Raw genomic sequence first — 22,266 nt, forward strand, 5'->3', positions numbered from 1 at the left:
TGGTCTCAACCTTGCTTCACCCTAAAAGATACATTTCCAGCAATAAGTGTGTCAGAAAGCACCAAGGTTGGTCCTGGACCCTTGCCCCCATGACTAGTTTTTGGTGTTTCCTGACAAAGCAATGTCCCTTATGACTCCAGAGGGAAACTGTGTGCGTAAGCAGTGGCATTATTTATAAAACACACGATCACCTCTTGGAATTACCTCCAAACTCTCCTCCACCCTGTTGCCAGAAAGAACTCCCCTCCCCCTCAAAACCCACATTTTCCATGTTGTTTGTTTGTATGTTCTTTCCTTTATTCATTCATTTGCAATTGTATACCTAGGATCCACTTTTTAAACCCTTCTGTAACTCCCCAGTGCCCTCAGGACAAAAGCCAACTGTATTGGTCTGCTGGTGCTGATGTGACAAAATCCCACAGGCTGGGGGCCTTAAACCACAGGAGTGATTGTCTCACAGTTCTGGAGGCCAGAGGACACCAACCCAATTGGGTTAGGGCCTGCCCTCATGACCCCATTTTAAGTCAATTACCTCTTTAAAAGTCCTGTCGCCAAATGCATCACATTCTAAGGTACTGGGGGTCAGGGCTTCAACATACAGATTTGGGGAAACACAATTCAACCTGCAACACTAACCTTTTAAACATGTCATTCAAAGCCATCTGTCACCTGCTCCTCACTCACCTTTGTCACCTCATCTTTTGCCATGATCTCCATGATGTCTGTCGTGCACTGTCTCAGGGTGAACACCAGGGAGTATCACCTGATACAGGTCAGAACTCACAGATGAAGTGTCCGCGGGACAGGCGCACTGTTTCTTAGCATCTTAAGGGGAGACTGGCTTGGCTTAGAGCATAGCTGGACACACCATGGGGCTGTGCCCCAACCAAGGCATGTCTCCCCATGCTGCTGTCTCTTTTTATGCTGACTGGGGACAGATAGTTTAGAATCAAGTACCAAGCAGTTTGAGCTTCCTGTGCTTCCAAATGCCCAGCACTGGTGGCCTTAGTGACTCCCTGGGCCCATGAGAAGTTGAAATCAGGTGCTGGCTTCTGATCCTGGCTGGCTCATTGCCACGTGTATTAGTCAACGTTCTCCAGGGAAACAGAACTAAAAAGAGGTGTGTAGATATAGATATAGATATAGATATAGATATAGATATAGATATAGATTAATTTATTTAAGTAATTGGCTCACATGATGATGGAGGCTGGCAAGTCTAAAAATCTGCAGGATAGGCTGTCAGGCTAGAGACCCAGGAAGTTGCTGATGTTGCTGTGAAAGGCCAAAGGTCATCTGCTGCAGAATTCCCTCTTTCTTGGGGGAGGTCAGTCTTTTGTTCTATTCAGACCTTCAACTGATTGGATGAGGCCCACCCACATGGAGGGCAATCTGCTTACTCAAAGTCCACCTTTTAAAATTCATCACAAATTAATTTTATCTAAAAGCACCTTCACGGAAACATACAGAATCATGTCTGACCACATATCTGGGCACCATAGCCCAGCCAAGCTGACACATAAAATTAACCATCACACCAAATAGTTGTGAAATTGTTCCTGAGCTCCTTCTTGGGCCACTTCTGCACATCTCTACAACGTTCTCTGGTCTTACCTTCAGTACATGTATGAATGATGATCATAATCACAATAATACTCAGTAATTTAGTAAGTGCTTACCATGTAACCCTCACAACCACCCACTAAGATAAGTACACTGCTACCCCCATTTTACAGATGGGGAAGTTGAGAACACTACTAATACATGCTAAAATGCACCATGCATGTTCCATCTCTCTGTACTTAGAGAGGGGCTGTGTGCTCTCCTGGTAATGCACTTCCTTCCCCCTCTTCCTACACCTCCATCCTCATGAAGCCAACCCTTGATGACTGAGAAACAGTTCAAAATGCAGCCTCTAATCCCATAACCCCAAAATGCCTTTCCCTAATCCCATAACCTGGTTAGGATCCCTCTTCTCAGGCCCCTTAGTCCCATGTGCTCACCTATCCTATAGCACTGTTCTTTCCTAAGTAGTAATTATCCATTTCTCCAGCCAGCCAGCCACAGATGTCAACTAGATGTTCCAGGCACTGTTCTAGTCACTGAGGAGGGAGCAGTGAATAAAAGAGAGAAAAATCCCTATCATTATGGGGTTTACACCACAGTGGGCGAGACAGACAAAGGGAAAACAAACAAACCAAGAAGCATGTGTTGTTACAGGAGTCGGCCAGGGTGATGGAGGAAACAGGGAGGGAGGATGGGGACTGAGGAGGGATTAGCTCATTCACACATGGAGGTCAGGGATGGCTTATGGGATAAGGTGATTCATGGGTAGAGCCTGAAGGAGGTGAGGACCCAAGACTGGACATCTGGGGAAGAGCATGGCAGACACAGGAATGGCACAGGGGCCAGGGTGGGAAGTGAGCAGGGAGGAGAGTAACAGATGGAATTAGAGGGGACTTGGGGCCACGCCATGTAGGGCCCAGTGACCTGAAGTGAGTGACTTTGTCTTTCACTCTTGAGTATTGTTTGTTTATCCCATTGAACCTTGAGTTCCTAGAGCAGTGTCATATCTTCATGGCTAACATAGTGCCAGGACCATGACAGGCATTTCACACATGTTTATTGACTGAAATATTCATCCAAATGAGTATTTTTCTTGAAGCTAACTTTTGATCACTCTAGTGAGGCCACCATTGGTCACAGCCCACATGGACTTTCTGTGCCATGAAACATCATCGTATAGTTTGTGTATCAGATGGGGATGTTCTCAGGAATGAGAAACAGAAAATCTGCCTTATAGTGGCTTAAACAAAGAGGGTTTATTTTCTCACATAATAAGTCTGAAGGTAGGTGGCGCTATGATAACAGGCTCAGTAACTCTGACACCTTCGTAGCTTCATGGTCACAAGGGGCTGCTGCAGCTCCAGACATTACGTATGTGCTCGAGGTAGAAAGAAGAATAGTGGCAAAGGGAAGAAAAGTGGAACCATCTGTAGCTATTCCCTTTTATTCAGAAAGCAAGACTTTTCTTAGAAGCCAATAGCAGACTAATATTTCATTGGCAAGAACTATGGCTACTTCTGGCTGCAAATGAGTATTTAATGGATCATACTGCCTCCTTGAAGAAAATTGTCCTATTGAAAAGGAAGAAGAGGGAGGATGCATTTGAGTAGTTAACAGTCATTGTCTGCCAAAGACAGTCTTCTTGTCAGATAAGGATATTTGAACAGCAGTACCCAGCATGATCACTCTTTTTTAATGACCTTATTTAATCTTGATTTTTTTTTCTTTTTTGCTTGTCCCCAAATTGGTTGTTTCCCAGAATCTTGCTCCTGTAAGCATAACCAGTGTCCGTTAATGTCGCACTATAGCTGTGCATCAATCAACAGCATCTGCTAAGTGTACTCAAGCTGGGGGTGGGGTGGGCAGCACAGAGAAGGTCAACTGAGTCAGGTGAGAAAGGGCATCCAGGCTGGTCCATGGAAGGGCAGAGCCAGCCTTTGCACCCGCACAGTTCTGGGTTACCAGCACAGCTCTGGCTTCTCTGATTCTGGGGTGACCTGTCCCCCCAGAGCTTGGCTTGCCTGAGCTGAAAAGTGAGGGCTACAGTCCTGACCATCAAGGTCACTGAAGATGCAGCCAGACAAGGACTTTCCTGAAGAATCCAGCAAAGTGATTCTCGACTAGCCTGCTTATCAGACTCCCCCCAGGGAGTTTTTACAAAATACAACATCCCAGGACCCTCCCAGACCTCTGGGGGTGCCACAGAACCGAGGTCATCAGTGCTTTGAAGGTAAGATCCGGCTGAGGACCACCAGATGCTGGCATGATGGAGGTTCTCAACACTCATCCCTGCCCCTTCTCTGCTGAATTGGGGTCAATTCCTAAATTCCTGATGCACAGTGTGCTTGACACGTGCCATTCTCATGGCAAATCGCCTGAAATCCATGCTCGCTAGCATTTATTTATTTGTCCCAATAAATTGTAATTAATAATGATAACATCAGGTCCTAATTGAATTAGACTAATGAGGAGTATTAATTGGGTGCTTGCCTGTCAGCAGCTTGGGTGGCTTTGGCCAAATTGCTCATCCCTTGCCTCATTAACTGTGATTTCTGGTGGAAAGGGCTATGTGCTGACCTGCTGAGGAGCCTTGGGGCCACTTGGGACGCCCCTCTTCTGTTCTGAAGGTTCCCAGGATGTGGGCAGAGCTGCCTGCTGGTGAGGAGGGCTGACGTTCCCTCTAGAACACCTGTCCTGAGCCCAGGAGGCTGAGATGCTGCTTTAGTTTTAGCAGATTCCCTCCGTCACGTGGTCGCCTTGGGCTCCAGAGCTGGGAGGACGGGCAGGCCCTCCTGCTGGGAGTCCAGGCACCGAGGACCCCACCTCCCTCAAGCACACAGGGCCTGGTGGGCCTTGTCGTAACTGAAATTCCAGCTCCCCTGTGGACTCCCGCTCAGGCCTGGAGGTCAGGGTGGCCCTCAGGTCAGGAGATGGTGATGCCCGCAAGGAGTGAGGCAGGGGCCGGCCTGTAGGAAGGGTATTCTAAGCAGAGGGAACAGAATATGCTCGTGCTGGGAGTCAGGGGCCAAGGTGACAAGTTCGCATGTCTGAGCCTCTGGAAGCTCGGGATTCCATAGGGGACCAGGCAGCATGGCTCCTGCCTTCATGGTGCCTGGGGTCTGCCTGTCAGTCAGTAAACAGGGCAGATCCAGTGTAGGACGCAGCACAGTAGAAATAGGGGCTATGGGAGCCCACCGGGAAGGCTGTTGATGCCGCACCCCCAAAATAAAAGGGAGCCTCCTACAGAAAGTAACGAATGAGCAGAGACAGAGCTGGTGGGTGAGCGGGTAGGAGGGGGACATGGGCCAGGGAGGAAGTGAGAAGGGGAGAAAGCAGTGGTGGTGGAGAAACTCTTTAAAGAAATTCTAAGGGGGGTGAGGTAGCTGGCTTGAAGGGGATGTGTGCGTGTGTGTATGTGTATGTGTGTGTATTTGTGTGTATGTGTATATATGTGTGTGTGGTGTGTGTGGTATGTATGTCTATGTGTGGTGTGAACACACACACATGCCTGTCAGAGGTGACAGAGGCACGGAGGACTTTGAATGACAAGACACAGACCTTGAACACTTCCTGAAGGTGAAAGAAAGCCCTTGCAGGGCTTCAAGTCTTTCATTTTGGGGAAGTTCCCACTGGGCAGAAGGACATGTGCAGAGACCAGAGCTGAGGAAACGCTGCTGGTGACGAAGCTATTACAGTGAAATGTTCCCGCCTCTGAAATCTCAGGCACTAACTCTAAGTACCAGAAGTCACTCTGGTCACAGGGACTTAGGGGGAGAGGACACAGGCCAGGGGATCGGGCTGGAATGTGGAGTCCCGGGCACTGACCTGGGAGTTAATGCACTCAGGGCTCAGGGTTGGGTCCCAGGCGGCAAAGTGCTCAGCTCCCCACCAGCCCACGTTTCCTGGGCACCTGTGTGGGCCACACGCTCTGCTGGGCTCCATGGACACCTGACTGTAGACCTGCGGGGCTCAGATGGAACCCGCTGCCCAGGAGGGATCACAGAGGTGCCTGGCCGAGTTGGTCAGCCAGAAGTCGATGGCCATGATGGACATTTACAGACTGTCTTAGTTTCCTGTGGCTGCTTTAACACACTGGGTGATTTAAAACGGCAGACGTTTATTCTCCACTGTTCCGGAGGCTCTGGGAAGGATCTGTCCCAGGCCTGTCTCCTGGCTACTGGGGTTGCGGCGATCCTAGGCCTTCCTTGGCTTAAAGATGCATCATCTCTCCGATCTCTGCCTTCTTTTCTCTTATTATAAAGACACTGGTTGATTTGGGGCCCGCCCTAATCCTAGATGACACATCTTGAGAGCCTTAACTTAATTATATCTGCAAAGACCCTTTAACCAAATAAGGTCACCTTCACAAGCTGAGGGGGTCAGAACCGTTCAACCGGGACTACAGCCTGCCTGTCCCCTCCTATTTGGTTTTGTGCATTGCATTCCCTGTGCCACAGTCATCCTGCCTGACAGAGAGCCTGGGGGCTGGTCCCAAGTGTCCCAACTTCCTCGGGTCTGCAACGTGAAGGGATTGGCTCAAGCCACCCTGGCAAGTCAGTAGGAAATGTCACCCCAAGCTCCAGCCATGGGGCCAGAGATATCTGTGACCCTGTGTCCTGGGAAGCAGGCCTCCCTCCCAGCACCCTGCCCTGCCTTCAGATAAGTCCTTAATGATGGTTGTGATGACAGTACCAGTAATCACAATAATAACTGCATTTGCTGAGAGGCCTCTGTCCCGGGAGCATTAACTGTCCATAACCCTATGGGAAGTAAAGAAAACTCACCTCCATTCAGTACCTCCAACATGACAGCACCACACCACGCCCTTCACAGCATCCCCTCCCATGTCCTCACAACAGCCCTTGGAGCAAGAACATACCACCCCATTTTACTGATGAGTAGACTGAGGCTGAGAGAGGGTGGTTGCACAGCAAAGAACTGGAATGTAAGCCCCGCTCAGAGTGACCCGAGAACCCAAACTCTTTCTGTGTCTCTGAGACTTCCCAGCAGACCTTTGTCTCTACTCAGTGCCTTAGACTTGTCTTCGGTCTTTTTTTCATTTTAGCCTCTCTGTCCCCTGGTCAGGTTGAGTCAGCCATTGCTACCTGCCTTGCTTGGCCAGTGAAGAAGCGAGGGCAGAGGAGCCAGGGATACGTCATGGCAAGACGGCCATGAGCAGAGCCCAGCTCTTCAGACCCTGAGTCCAGCTCTGTGTTCCTGAGAAACATAGAGTGTTTCTAAGATGCCTTAGAAAATAGATTCAAGCCCTCAGTTTATAGAGGAGGAAGTTAAGGAATCCCAGCCACACCTTTTCTTTTATTTTTTGTTTTTTTACTTTTGTTTGTTTTGTTTTGTTTTTTAACATCTTTATTGGAGTAAAATTGCTTTACAATGTTGTGTTAGTTTCTGCCGTATAACAAAGTGAATCAGCCATATGCATACATATATCCCCATATCCACTCCCTCTTGCATCTCCCACCCACCCTCCCTATCCCACCCCTCTAGGTGGTCACAAAGCAGTGAGCTGATCTCCCTGTGCTATGCAGCTGCTTCCCACTAGCTATCTGTTTTACATTTGGTAGTGTGTATATGTCAATGCTACTCTCTTACTTTGTCCCAGCTTACCCTTCTCCCTCCCCGTGTCCTCAAGTGCATTCTTTACATCTGCATCTTTATTCCTGTCCTGCCCCTAGGGTCATCAGAACCATTTTTTTTTTTTTTTTAGATTCCATATATATGCGTTAGCATACAGTATTTGTTTTTCTCTTTCTGACTTACTTCACTCTGTATGACAGACTCTAGGTACATCCACCTCACTACAAATAACTCAGTTTCGTTTCTTTTTATGGCTGAGTAATATTCCATTGTATATATGTGCCACATCTTCTTTATCCATTCATCTGTTGATGGACACTTAGGTTGCTTCCATGTCCTTGCTATTGTAAATAGTGTTGCAATGAACATTGTGGTACATGTGTCTTTTTGAATTATGGTTTTCTCAGGGTATATGCCCAGTAGTGGGATAGCTGGGTCATATGGTAGTTTTATTTTTAGTTTTTTAAGGAACCTCCATACTGTTCTCCATAGTGGCTGTATCAATTTACATTCCTACCAACAGTGCAAGAGGGTTCCCTTTTCTCCACACCCTCTCCAGCATTTATTGTTTGTAGATTTTTTGATGATGGCCATTCTGACAGGTGTGAGGTGATACCTCATTGTGATTTTGATTTGCATTTCTCTAATGATTAGTGATGTTGAGCATCCTTTAACTCTTAGAGGAAAACATAGGCAAAACACTCTATGACATAAATCACAGCAAGATCCTTTTTGACCCACCTCCTAGAGAAATGGAAATAAAAACAAAAATAAACAAATGGGACTTAATGAAACTTAAAAGCTTTTGCACAGGAATGGAAACCATAAACGAGATGAAAAGACGACCCTCAGAATGGGAGAAAATATTTGCAAACAAAGCAACTGATAAAGGATTAATCTGCAAAATATACAAGCAGCTCATGCAGCTCAACATCAAAAAAACAAACAGCCCAGTCCAGAAATGGGCAGAAGACCTAAATAGACATTTCTCCAAAGAAGATATACAGATGGCCAGCCACACCTTTTCATCAGCATGGAGCTGGCCAAGACCCCAGGCCTCAACCTCTTCTTTGACTTGTAAATCCAAGCCTTCAAGCTCCAGGCAACGTCCTGTACCAACCTCTCTTCCTTATCTGGTACCCAAAGTCAGACCTCCAAACCCTATTCAAATCCTGAGCTCTGCTTTGAAAGCCAGAATTCTAATCCCATTTTGAAGAGTCTCTTCTAGTTCCTGAGCTGTCTCTGAGCTGCTATGAGGTCACCCTCCTCCTTCCTGCCCACCCCCCTACCCCGCCCCGGGAGGTGAGAGCCATCTCTCAGCACCTTTGCCCATCGTCAGTCATACCAACAGGAGCCGGGGCTGGGAGGGGTCTTCCTCTGACGGGGGCATTGCCCAGACTCCGTGGAATCACAGCCTCAGCTTTTCGAGATGATGCAGCCAACTGGACTTCAGGGCTCCCAGCCCTGGCAGAGACCATGTCTACTCCACATCTCTTCTGAGAAGGCAAATGAGGAGTGAGAGAGATGAGAAACCCTAATTAGTGGAATGATCTGCCCCCTGCGTGTCTGCCTGCGGACGTGGGTCTCAGGGCTCTAGAAATCTCTCTTCAGGTTCCTGCGAACCATGGCCCCAAGGGGCTTTTGGCCACACACCTTTGCCTTCTGTGGTTTTATATTTTAAGTTCACTGGTAAAGTTCTTGGGCCTTCAACCTCATGCCACTAATCGTACTGCCTGGAAAAGCATTCTTTTGGAGATTTCATGAAATGTGCTTCTTAAGACATTGAGATTCGGGTGACATTTATCATCCCCCAGACACAGCCGGCCACTCCCACTTCCTTGGTCTCATTTAGTTTCACCCCAGTGGGGCAGGGTGGGCTTTGATAACTCAGTTCAGACAGATGCTGAGACAGAAGCTCAGAAAGGCAGCAAGAACCAAAGTGGGAATTGGAATTCAGGCTTTTCCCCACCGTCTTGTATCTGCCTCAGATTCATAGCACGTCGGAGCAAAAGGGGTCCAATTTCCAATAGAAGACCAACTTGGGACGCCCAGAGAAAACCCCGAATTCCCAGGCCCGTAACCATATCCCTTGCGTTCTCTATCACAGACCTGTTCCCAGGGAGGATGCATCATTGGTGCGTCCTGGGAAGGCAGAGAGCCTGGGTTTGAGTCCTGAGGCGTGAGGAAGGTCTAAAATCTTTCTGTGCTTCTCTTCCTTTATCTGTCAAGTGAGGGTAATAAAACTAGTTACTGTACTGGGTTGAATAGTATCCGCCCCCAAATTCACCTGATGTAGCTGCTAGCAGGGGGCATCAAGGATTGATAACAGCCCCCAGAAATTAGAAGAGGCAAAGAAAGATCCTCCCTGAGAGCCTGCAGAGGGGACGTGGCCCTGGCAACACCTTAATTTGGAGCTTCTGGCTCCAGAACTGTGAGACAGTAAATTTCTGTTGTTTTGAGCCCCCAGTTTGTGGTACTTTGTTATGGCAGCCCGAGGAAATGAATACAATTCCCCATCAGGATGTTGGGAATACAGTACATGCTCACTCTGCTACTTTTTTCCAGCCACACCATACTCCTTGCCGGGTGTCCTAAGGCTCCATGTCCTCCTTTATATCTTTCCTTTCCCCTAAAAGCCTCTTCTTTTGCCTTTGCCATCTTTCCATCCTTTCATGCCCACCCTCTGGCATTAGTGCCTCGAGAGAGCCTTCTCTGACAGCAGGTCCCCCCTCCCAGCGCTGCCCCTTGTGAGTAAGGGCGTCACTCAAAAATCAGACTGTTGTGGGTTTGAATCACTGTCCTGACACCGAGGGGCTTGTTGAACTCTGGGCAAGTTAACTAGTGCACACGGGGCTGCAGCTTCCTCGCGCTCAAGGGAAGATGGAGCCTTTATTCTCAAGGTTCTTGTGGGGGTTACGTGAGATTATCAAGGAGACAGTTTGCTCAGCCTCCCAAAGTAGAGTACTCAGTACAGGAGCTGCCACCATTGCTGCCACCACTTCTCCTTTGCTCCCCCAGGGCCCATGTACCTTAGTTTGGGTCTCCCCAAGGGCCCTGGAGAGGAAGAAGGCACAGGTAGTGAGTTGGGAAGTGAGTCAGGGAAGGAAAGGCAGGAGACTGCTGGTAAGGGTGTGCCGTCAAGCCAGTTAGCCCTGTGGGCAAACTCTCAAACTTCTGGGAGCCGTGGGATGGACAAGGGACCTGGGGTGTAGATGCCCCAGCTGCCTGCGTGGGCCGAGTGTTGCTTCTGTGGACCTTAATTCTTTGGCATCGCCAGTCTGTTACAGCAACGCGGGCTCTGCTGGCAGACAGAATCGTCGGGCAAAGAGAAGCGGGGCTGGCAATGGAGGTGTGAGCGGAAGTGGGGAGGGCGGGGGCCACGGGAGGCACAGATACGCGTATCTCAGCGTCGTAGATATTGGTGCATCTGTCTGTTTTCCCCCCGGGCTATGAGCTCCTTGAGTGCAGGGCTGCCTCTTCCCCCTGCTGTTTCTGCAGCTGCTTTTTCAGCACTTACTTAGTGTAAATACCTGATCAACAGGTGAAGCTGGTCCAGCTCTTCCATTTTGCAAATATTGGAGAGGTTGTGGCATAGCCAGCGCTGCTCCACTAGCAAGATTTCAGAACCAAGACTTGAACCCAGGAGTGGGGATGCCATGAGGGGCTGCCTTTTTGTTCCTTTGAAACGTTGGCCTGAATGTTCTCCCTTTTGGCTGTCACTCAGGTCTGCATCGTGCAGAAGCGAGACACTAAGAAAATGTATGCAATGAAGTACATGAACAAGCAGAAGTGCATCGAGAGGGATGAAGTCCGGAACGTCTTCCGGGAGCTCCAGATCATGCAGGGGCTGGAACATCCTTTCTTGGTCAATCTGTGGTGAGTGATTCCATCCAGGGCTCCGGTGAAGTCCTCATTATGAGGCCAAATGCAAATACGGCTCTGCTGGAAGGAAGCTTCTGTACTGTAGAGAGAAAGAAATGAAATTTTCTGGGTTCAAACATTCTTTTGAATATTTCGTTGGGTATGCTTTCTGATGACTATTCGGTAGAGTACATTTTCTGATGAAATCATTAAGCATATGCTTAATTTTCATTCGGTCCTCTTACCTGGTGAATCAGAATTGAAATCGGTTTAGAAGGGAAGGTTTTTGTATGTTTGAGAACACATGTAGAATGTTATAAGAGGATGCCAAATGGAGTCTTCTAAGGGGAATTTAACTTTTTAGAAAATTACACCCACAGTGTTCATGGCAAGAAGGACTTGCCATGAACATCAGGAGGTGATGTTTTACTCCACTTAGGATGGCTGCCCGGTGTGGACATGCTAAATTCCAAGTTTTGAATCTGCCTGACGAGGCCCACTAGGAGCCATGTTCTGGAACTTTCTCTCCCTCCCACCCCTGGCTATCATCTCTGCTTTAATTTGTGTCCTAGATTTGCCACTTTGCTGGTTGTTTCGTGCCTCTGTGTCTTTGCATGTGAAGTCTCCTCTTCCTGAGACTTCCACCTTCCTGTCTCCCTAGCTTCCTCTGACCAACTGCTGTGCATTCCTTTGGTTCAGCTTTCGAGGTACTTAGGCGAGGAGCCTTCGCTGCCCCACAGGCTGGGTGAACACTCCTCATGTCTCCGCCTTGACCTGTGCTTGACCCAACATAGCCTGCATCACCTTGAACCCAAATTATTGTTTATTTATCTGTCCTTACTAAGAAATCACTTGCTCCTTGAAAACAAAGGCTGTTTCCTGGTTCTTTGTTTCTGGGAGTCTAATACAGCCTCAGACATGTTGGGGGCACTTAATAAATGTTTCCTGAGCTGGATTTTGTTGAAGGGGAGAGGACAGGCTATTCTAGGAAGCAAAATCTGACAGTTTCATTCTGCATCTCAGTTGACAGATTTTTGATCTTAAGAGCATCTTTTCAGATGGGAAAGTCTAGCCTAGCCTGAATCCCTAATATCACCAATTGTTTCTCTTACCCTTCATAGATAGAAGCACTCTGAACATTGGGTGATAGGACAAGGAGGGACATGAGTTGTCCTGTTTGAGAAAATCCAGGTCTGCCTGACAGATGCCTCAGACTTGGGCATTTCTGTGGGCAAAAGCCATACTGTGTGTCATACACTAGAATCTGGGTAACAAGTGTGCATTTGTCATGTCTCCAGCCACCCAAACACTTCAGTTATTTGGGGGAAATAAACCTCTTCATGTTTTGATTGCTGTACGAGGAAATTTTTTAAATTTATTTTTTATTGCGGTAACATTTGGTTTATAACATTATATAAATTTCATGTGTACAACATTATATTTCTACTTCCGTATACCCTACAGTGTGCTCATCACCAAAAATTAAGCTTCCATTCATCACCATACAGTTGATTCCCTTTACCCATTTCACTCCCCTTCCCCCAGCCCATCCCTTTCCTTCTGGTAACCACTACTCTATTCTCAGTATGTATGTACGTGTTTGTTTTTTATTGATCTGGTTTGTTCCTTTATTTTTTGTTTGTTTGCTTTTTATATTCCGCATAAGAGTAAAATCATACAATATTTGTCTCTCTCCATCTGACGTATTTACCTTAACATAACAACCGTCAGATTCTACCCATGTTGTTTCAAATGGCAAGATTTCATCTATATTTTTATGGCAGAGTAGTAATCAGTTGTATATATATACCACATCTTCTTTATCCATTTGTCTGTTGATGGGCACTTAGGTGTTTACCGTATCTTCACTATTATACATAGCACTGCAAGGAACATGGGAGTGCAAATATCTTTTCAAATTAATGTTTTTGTATTCTTTGGATAAATACCCAGAATTGGGACAGCTGGATCATATGTTACTTATATTCTTAATTTTTTGAGGAATCTCCGTACTATTTTCCACTGTGGCTGCATCATTTCTAATCAGAAAAGCAACATTTGTTCATTGCAAACTACAGAAAATGACATACATAAGAAGGCAACAATTATCCAGAATCCTACCACCACCAGATTACATTTCGGTGTGTAATTCTTTTTATACTTCTTTTCTCATATCAATATGACTGTAAATGTCATTGATATAAAACCATGCATAACAATGTTGAATTTTGCTTTTTCAAATTAATTGTCTAGTAGGAGCATTATCTCCTTACTACAAACTTTCTGTAAATCATTTTTAATGGCTACATAACCTTCCACTGTGGAGAAGTTCAATAAGACATCTAACGTCTAACCTGTCGTATAGGTTATTTAGGGCTGTTTCTAATTATCTTGCCAATGTAAATAATGCTGAGGTGAAGATCTCTGAGCTTGAACTGTTTCAGGGGAGACTCCTTAGACCGGGTAAGGGCGTGGGATGTACATTTGGACTGTGATGTGTGTTGAAGGAGGGAGGTTATGTTGGCATCCTCCCTTTTTAGGACCGTTTTTCGATGCTCTGTTCATGGTCTCCAAGATGCCAACAGATTAATGACAGACCCCCTTTAATTCCATCTAAGTGCTGGGTCAATGGGAAAGCTCCCTGTGCACGTTGGCCTCTTAGGGCATTGTATTCCCATCATAAGCAAGAAAGGATAGAACCTGCTGCTTGATTTTGGAGTCTCCACCTCTTTGGCCTCAATTTTTCACCTGCTAATGGTGAAAATAATACCTTGTTTACTGCTAGCACTGTTTTGAGAGTTAACTGATAGGAAAAGATATGACAGTATATCTTCTGTAAATGAAAATATTGTTTACTGTAAGAGGTTATGTATATATGTGTGTGTGTGCATGTGTATACCTACATATGATAATAGATGGATGATAGATAGAGAGAGAGAGATAGAGCGAGAGAGAGAGTTAATGCTCCTTCCAGCTATAAGTGAAAAGGAGAGCGTCCTTAATTCTTTGGGCAGTACTGAGTACTTTACATACTGTGTGGCTCAAGGGGCAGAAACTTAAACTTGCTTCAACACCAAAGGGAATTTCTTGGGTTTTATACCTAAAAAGTCTAGAATTCCAGCTGACTTCAGTCTCTATCTCCTGCTTTCCCCTGTGCTGGCTGTGTTTCAGAGCCACGACTCATGCTGACTGATGGTTTTCCTACTTCTACTAGCTGAACAGCCACAGCAGAGGCTGAAAGTCACGGGCGTGATTGACCTGGTCATGTGCCCCTTCCTAAAGCAGTGGGGAAGGGGCCAGGAGGTTGGTCCCACCTGAGTCTTAGGAATCTGCAGAGGGAGATTGGGAGCTGTTTCCAGAAAACAGTAGTGACTGTGCCCACCACGTGATTGGCACCTGCCACGCAGACATTATATCCTTGGGCTGGAGTCTTCATAACAGCCCTGCGGGACAAGGGGTTTGGGCCCCATTTCTCAAAGAAGTAAAGCAGGGCTCAAAGCAGTTCATGATCTTACCTGAATCAACGGAATTGTGATTCAAACTCAAGACCGTCCAGTGTGCCCCGAGGTTTCCAGTTCTTGTAGGGAAATACCACTAACGTTTATTAGGTACTTGATAAGTGTCTTCTTTAACTGCTATTAATCCTCCTAACGGCCTCTTTAGTTTCCTACTATCATCCTATTATTATTGTCCCCATTTTACAGATGGGGTAACTGAATCACGCCACTAATAAATGGAGGAGATGGGACTTGAACCCAGGCTGTCTGGCATCATGGCCCACATTCACAACCCTTCCACCATGGCTGCTGTAAGAAGGCCCTGACCCTACCCTGCTTAGCCCACCACACCCCCTTCCTCCCTGCATGGAGCCCCTCCTGCTGGGCTTCTGTTTGGCTGCCTCCCTTACCCTGCTAGGAGGGAGCATGGTGTGGAATTGCTTGTCAGGTTCATAAGGACACCACTGCTTTAAATTAATTATATGTCAGCTTTTCATCTCATTACACGGAGGGTGAATTATCGCAGCCTTGGAAAGCCTGACTACGCCCTTTGTCATTCTTCTCTTTTGCTGACATGCTCTATAACTGCCAAAGGCAAAGGCAAAGGCAAAGGCCGGGTACTGATTAGTTTTCACGACAATTTGCCCTCTAAAGAATGAATGATGGGTGCTCCCAAGCCTGTGACGATCCAGGTGGAGTTGTCAAGTGCAGTATTTTCACCTGTTCTGAAGCAAAGCTGTTTTGCTCTCTGGGGCTTAAGACAACTGGGGCAAAGGAAAAAGGCGATGAAAAATCACACCCCAGAGAAGAGGGCTGTTCACTAGCGGGAGCCCTGGAGAGGTGGGGAGTGGGAGAGGAGGGGAGGGGAGAGATGGGAAGGGGAGAGATGGCGGGGAGAGTTTCAACACTCGGGCTCTGAGGTCCGATGTCCCAGGTTCTAATGACAGCTCTGCCTCTTGTAGGCAAAGCGGCTACTCTGGAATTGTGTTGCCTCCCCACCCCCTCCCCGCCCCACAATATGACTAACCCCCAATATGACTATATCTGGAGACAGGATCTTTAGGTGGCTATTAAGGTTATATGCGGTCATTAGGGTGGAACCCTAATCCGAAAGGATGGTGGCCTTGTAAGAAGATGGAGAGAGAGCGAGTCTCTGCCATGTGAGGACATAGCAAGAAGGGGGCTGTCTGCAAACCAGGAGGAGAACGCTCACTGGAACACGACCATGCCCAGACCCTGATCTTGGACTTCCAGTCTCCAGAACTGTGTGAGAATACACTAACTTCTGCTGCTTCAGCCTCCCAGGCAGTGGTATTTTGTTATGGCAACCTGAGCAGACTAATACAGAGGCCTTGAGAGTGATTTGATTCTCCCCCCTGTGTCTCAGTTTCCTTATTTGGAAAATGGAAATGAAAAGATGACCACATCTTAGAGTTGCTGTAAGGACCAAATGGGGTAATACGTAACAAGCATTCACATGGTCCCAGGCATGAGGTGACCGCTGGATCAGGGACCTCCACTGCTGTTGATACGATTAGCACCCGTCTTTCAGGTTAGTCTGGGGCTGGCTGGACCAGTTCTCTCCTTCTCTTCCAGCGGGGAATATGAGGACATGCTGACTGTTGGAAGATGAGTCGAGATTTCGGTACTAGATTTTTATCCTGATTACATTGTAGTAGGTAGGTAGTTCATTGTGTTTTCAGACTGTATTTTCAAAATCCAATCCTGCTTACCAGATTGACTGTATTTACTATACTGTTAAAATGTTCTGTTTATAATTAGGCAGTGCCTCCCCTGCCCTGTTTGCTGCTGAATTAACTGTGAGGACAGATACCTGGCAGGATAGGATGAGAACAGATACCTGCAATCAGTTTAAACTGTTCTCATAGCAAGTGTTTCTGGAACCTTTTCTGAGTAGCGGAAGGCTGAGTCAAAACATAGGTCTCTATGAGCCACTCTCAGGCAAGAAAGAATCACTTAAGTTAGTGGCTAGTTTTTCTTAAGCATTGAGACCTTTGATTAGAGTAAAACTATGTAAGGTGTTTAAAGGTGGAGCTGATGTGTCTGAAGCAAGGGGGCAGGAAAGGAGGTTGGGGGGAGGACAGAGACAGAAGGTCCCTCAGGGACCTTTGATGAAGGATAGAAGCCCTTTACAAATAATCACCAGTCACTGAGCAGCTTCATTTCCATAAAACTAATTATCTTTGGCCTTGAATATTGGTACAACCTCCCAACCAGCATTTCAACACTCAGCCATCACCAGTTTTCCCCACACAGGGTGTCTTGGTCAGCTCAGGTCGCTGTAACAGACTACCATAGACTGGGGGCCTTAAAAGACATTTATTTCTCACAGTTCTGCAGGGTGAGAAGTCTGAGATCAGGGTACCAGCATGGTCAAGTTCTGATGAAGACCCTTTTCTTGGTGTAGAGACGGCTGTCTTCCTGCTGTGCCTTCACCTGGGGGAGAGAGAGAGAGCTCTCTCTTGCCTCTTCTAGTGTAAGGGCACTAATCCCATCATGAGGGTTCCACCCTCATGACCTAATTACCCCCCAAAGCTCTATCTCCATCACATTGGAGACTAGAGTTTCAACATATGAATTGGGGGAGGGGACATAAGCACAGTCTATAGCACAGGGCAAGTCTTATCAAAGTGTAAATCCGAGCCCACTCTCTGATTAGAATTCTGCAATGGCTCCCCAAAGCCCACAGAATAAGTGTCTCTCCATGCCCTGGCCTCTGACATTATGTCAGTCTCTCCTCCTGACACCCACCCCTGCTACCATCTTGGTGCGTTTTTGTCCCAGCCATACTAACTGATTAGGGACACCTGTAATTCATCTTGCTGTCATCAGCCCTCCGGGCCTTTGCACATGCTGTTCCTTCTGCCTGGAACACCGTCTCCCCTTTGTTCTCTTTGAGAACTTCTGCCCCCACAAGTATTCATTCATTAAATAGATATTTATTGGACTCTTACTGGGTACCAGGCACTGTGTTAATTTTTAGGGATCCAGAGAAGAAGAAAATCCTTATGGCTACTGCCTTTTAAAGTCTATAAGCCAGGCACCACTTCCTCTATCGAGCTGCCTCAGGATTGCCACCCAGGCCTCAACTGGCAGTGCTTTCTTCTGCACTCTGTTGCAGTACAAAGCAGCTCAATCACATTTATGTATCTGTACATCTGTTTCTACCATTAGCAGTGAGCCACTTGGGGAATGGGACCATGCTTTATTCACCTCTGTACTCCCAGCATCCAATGTTCAATAAATTAATTCATTCAGTGTTTGTTAAGGACCTACAACATGCCAAACCCTGTGTTGGCATCAGTGATAGAACAATGAGCGAGACAGTCACTCTCCTTCTTTACAGAGCTTACAGATGAGAGAGGACAGACCTTAAAGCAACAGCTGACCCTGCTCCCCTGCTCTCTTCCTTCCATCTTGAGTAGTCACTGTCCTTTGGGGTCCTAGGTAACTTAAAAAATATAGAGATTACAAATGTTCACCATGTCCTGGAGGTCATAGATGGGAAATGCTCATGGGTTTTTTCCCAATTCCAATTAGTATCATCTTCTTTAGTCTCCATCACCATGGTAACTCCCTTAATAAAAGGGCACAAGAGGTGATGCTGACTCATCCAGGGTCCTTTTTTCATCCTTTTCTATTCCAAGATTTGTTAACATCACTGGTAACTTCAGTTTGTGCTTTCAAGATGGCAGATTTCTTAGGTGTGTTATTCTTAAGGGGGTGAGTGTGGATTACAAGATGTCCCAGCTGCATTCTGACATCCAGGGTGTCAGCACTGAACTGTGGAAAGGGATGGATGAGGAGCCAGAGGTCATGCTGTGTAACTCCAGGGCTCGAGGAAGGTGGAGTTGGGCCCTGGTGTATCAGACAATTCCTGTGGGTGAAGGGGGTGGATCCAGCAATCAATCAGGAAGGGCATGGAGTTTGCCCAAGGTCAGAAGGAAAGCCAGGACTCACTTGGACCCACTGGTGGTCTTTGGGGCCCTCTGATTCCCCACCTTCTGCCCCCCCCGCCATGGCACCTTCTTGTGCCCATTTCTCTGACTGCTCCTCATGCTTCCCACATGTTTTCCTGTAATTAAGACTCTCCTTGGTCCTTGGGGAATCATTAAAGTCTTCCCACACTTCATCAATGCCTAAAATATTGGTAACACAATCCTTTATGGATCACCTGTGGTTCATGGCTCTTTTCCTATTTTATCCTGGTTAATCTTCAGAATCATGTTCTTATCCCCAGCGTACAGTTGGGGAAGCAGAGGACTGGTGGGTTAAATAACTTGCGTAAGATTACGTAGCTGACGAGAGGCAGCGCTGGGATTAGAGGCAACAAGGTACCAGGAAAGGCTTAACAGCTGTCCAAGAGGACAAAAAGCAAGTCCTGATTTCTGGAGTCAGCTGATTTCCATGGTGTAAATACTCCCATCATGGCCTGCTATAGACTTAATGTATGTGTCTTACCAAAATTTGTATGTTGAAGCCCTAGCCCCTCAATGGCATGGTATCTGGAGGTGGGGGCCTTTGGGAGATGATTAGGTCATGAGGGTGGAGCCTTCATGAATGGGATTACTGCCCCTACAAGAGGCCCCAGAGAGCTCCCTCACTCCTTCCCCTTCTGCCATGTGAGGACACAGCAAGAAGGCAACCATCTATGAGCCAGAAGGCTGATGCTCACCAGACACCAAATCTGTCCGCACCTTGATCTTGGACTTCCAGCCTCCAGAACTGTGAGAAAGGAATTTCTGTTGTTTATAAGCCACCCAGTCTATAGTATTCTATTCTAGCAGCACAAACAGACTAAGACATGGTTGATTTCAAACTAACAGCATGTTGACCAGCTTATAGAATTTCTGAAAATTCAGCAATTCTCATGAGCCAGTCTGAGCCAGCTCCAGCACAACCCTGATAGCCCCAGAACTAACACCAAAGCTTTTGTTCTTCCTAAACCAACTTCTGGGAGCCAGGCCCGGGGATAAGCCTCATGAACCTAAGATGAATAAGCAGTGAAAGAGATACCTTGAGAGGAATTAAAAAGAAGAAATACAGTAGTTGGATACTGGACAAAAAATGGTCCTTCCCCTTCCTAGGATGGTATTCTTGGAAAGCCTCAGTTTCCTCATCTGTAAAATGGGGATAATACCTCCCTCCCTTCCATGCTTTGTGAAGTCCAAATCACATGAGGACCAGTGAATGAAAGCCCTATGGAAATGATAATTTGTTAGCGAGATATACATTATTATACTTCCTTCTGAGAAAAACTGAAGGATGGGTAATAGCCTGTAAATCCCATGCACAGTTTGTGTGCATGAAATTGCCAGTGGAAGGCAGTGAATGCGGTTATACATATAAGGACTGCAGATAAAGATGAGGGATGCTCAGTTAGGAGCAATTTTATGTTAAGTTCATATCCCAAAGCGATACAAAAATTGCATTAGAATGTAATACATTTAGGAAGTATTTACCCGCTGTAGTGAGCTTAATTAAATTGGAGACTGTGGCGCCCTTGTTCCTCAAGTTTTTGAAAGTCACATGGCAGCTCCCCATGTTCTTCCAACAGCTGGGCACACACACCCCCCATCCCCACTCCCCGCTTCCTCCCCTACTCCTGGTCTTTGCACCGGTGTTTCCTCTGCTTGGGACTACTTTCTCTAGACACCTGCAGGGCTCACACCTTCACTTCCTGCAGATCTTTCTCAAATGTTACCTCCTATTTGAGCTCTTTCACTGACCACCCAATTTAAAATCATAAGCTCCTCCCCACCCTGGCTGGCAGCCCCTAACCCACTAACCCTCTTCCTTGCTTTATATGCTATGGTACTTTTCATCCTGTAACACGTGATACATTTTACTTATTCATCTTGTTTATTTTTCTGTGTCTCCTACACACACACACACACACACACACACACGAAGGAAGGGTTCTAGGAGGGCAGACTCGTCTGCATTTTCACTGCTCCTTCCAGCACTCAGAAACATGTCTTGGCATCAAAGAGATGCTCAGTAAGTACCTGCTGAATGAAGGATTGAATGAATAAATGTCCTGCCTCCCCAACATGTGATATTCAGAGAGCCATATATGGCAGCCACCTTGGTTCTTCACTCCCACCGACCCACACTGACCTGGAAACCAAAACCAAGATCGAACCTTTTAGTCTTCTAAACCCAATAGAAATGATTTTGCTAATCTGAACAAATGGTGTTTCCACCCCCTACCTCTGATCCAGAGTAAGTCTGTGAAGCTGAGGAAGGAAAGTGACCTTTTATATTCTGGTGGGTAATGATGGTAGCAGTTCTAATAGTGAACCTTTATTAAGCACTTGCTGGGTACCTGGCTTGTGCTGAGTGTTCCACATGAGTCCTCCTGTTCATTGTTCCCACAACCTTGTCAAGAGCCACTGTGCCTCTCCATTGTGCAGAGAGACAATTGAGGCTCAGAGCGGTTCGGGGCTGTAAGTAAGCAGACCGTGCATTGGGCTAGCGCTCTGCACCAGCGCCCACTGCCTTTGGGTTCACGAGTTCATTCATTCAGCGCCTATTTATTAAGCGCCTGTTATGCGTGCTGGACATGGTCCTAAGCGCTGGTGATATGCGCAGAGCAAAATAGGCATGGCCTCACCTGCGTGGAGCACCCCCTTTTCCAGTCTGGACAGGAGACAGGCAAAAATCCAACAACTTTATAAAAACATGGACAATTCAAGATTCTGGCAAGCGCTGGGAAGGGAGTGCACGTGCACAGGAAACTGACATTGTAAAGGAAGAGGAAGCTTGGCATCCTCTGTGGCATCGGGGAGACTCCCTGACCAAGTGGCACCTTGGGGATTTCACGGCACCCAGTGCTCACAGCAAGTCCCCATGGCAGGTGTTATTACACATGGGGAAACTGAGGCTCGGAGAAGCTGAGTGATTGATTGTATAGGGCCCCACAGTTAACAGGATAGAGCCGGGATTCACCCAGAACTTACACTTTCCAGAACGTGGCACCACCTCCATTTTTCTAGCTGATGCGATAAAAGTCTTTGGAAATTGTGTGGGAATTTCAGAGGGAAAACTGAGACCTGCCGTTGGGATCTTATCCGCTCACTTGAAATTTGATACCTTCCTTCTCTGGATACAGTTTTCTCCTCCGTGGCCTGAAGGCGTTAGACTCTATCCACTGGTTTCCCTGGAGCCCTGGGGGACCCAGGAAGTTCCTTAGAGGTTACTTGGGGCTGATGAGGCTGAATGTGTAGGGACCAGGCCTCTGTCCTGCCTCATTCTGCGTTCCTGTTTCGTAATGTTCTACATTTGGTTTCATTTAAGGAAGACTTTTTGCTGCTTAACCATTATGACAGCCAGTAGCCTGAGTCGTCTCTCCTGCTCTGTGAGTGTGAGATTGGGCCACTGCAGCCTGTCCTGCGGGCTGAGAACCGGGTCCAAGCACAGCCAGCTCTGAGAAGCAGAGCACAATGACCCAGACTGTGTGATCAAATCCAAAGAATCACGGGCTTAATGAAAATACATCTCACCGTGTAAAACTAGAGGCAGCACATTCATGGTTAAAGAAAAGTGTTCTGTTCCACACTCAGGTTAACTGCTGTGCCCAGGCCAGTGACAGATACCACGGGGGGCAGGAAAGGATGCCTGAACGTGCTCCCCCAGCCGCATGCGGCTCCCACAGAACCAGGAGCCTCGCAGGGCCTCGGGAGTCAGGAGTTATGTCTGGACAGTTGAGACGCACAGAAAATAT

At 47.0% G+C, this 22,266-nt stretch overlaps 1 protein-coding gene across 2 annotated transcripts in view; it reads left to right on the forward strand.

Annotated features, from left to right (window-relative positions):
* Window positions 1-22,266, forward strand: part of STK32B (serine/threonine kinase 32B) — a 339,814-nt gene that overhangs the window by 106,301 nt on the left and 211,247 nt on the right. For both annotated transcript variants that reach the window (XM_059923343.1, XM_059923344.1), the window contains exon 3: window positions 10,886-11,037. In XM_059923343.1, the coding sequence (XP_059779326.1) occupies window positions 10,886-11,037 (152 nt within the window). The remainder of the gene's footprint in view (window positions 1-10,885; window positions 11,038-22,266) is intronic.

This window comes from Balaenoptera ricei, chromosome 5, assembly GCF_028023285.1.
Source record: "Balaenoptera ricei isolate mBalRic1 chromosome 5, mBalRic1.hap2, whole genome shotgun sequence".
In the NCBI taxonomy this organism is placed as follows: domain Eukaryota; kingdom Metazoa; phylum Chordata; class Mammalia; order Artiodactyla; family Balaenopteridae; genus Balaenoptera; species Balaenoptera ricei.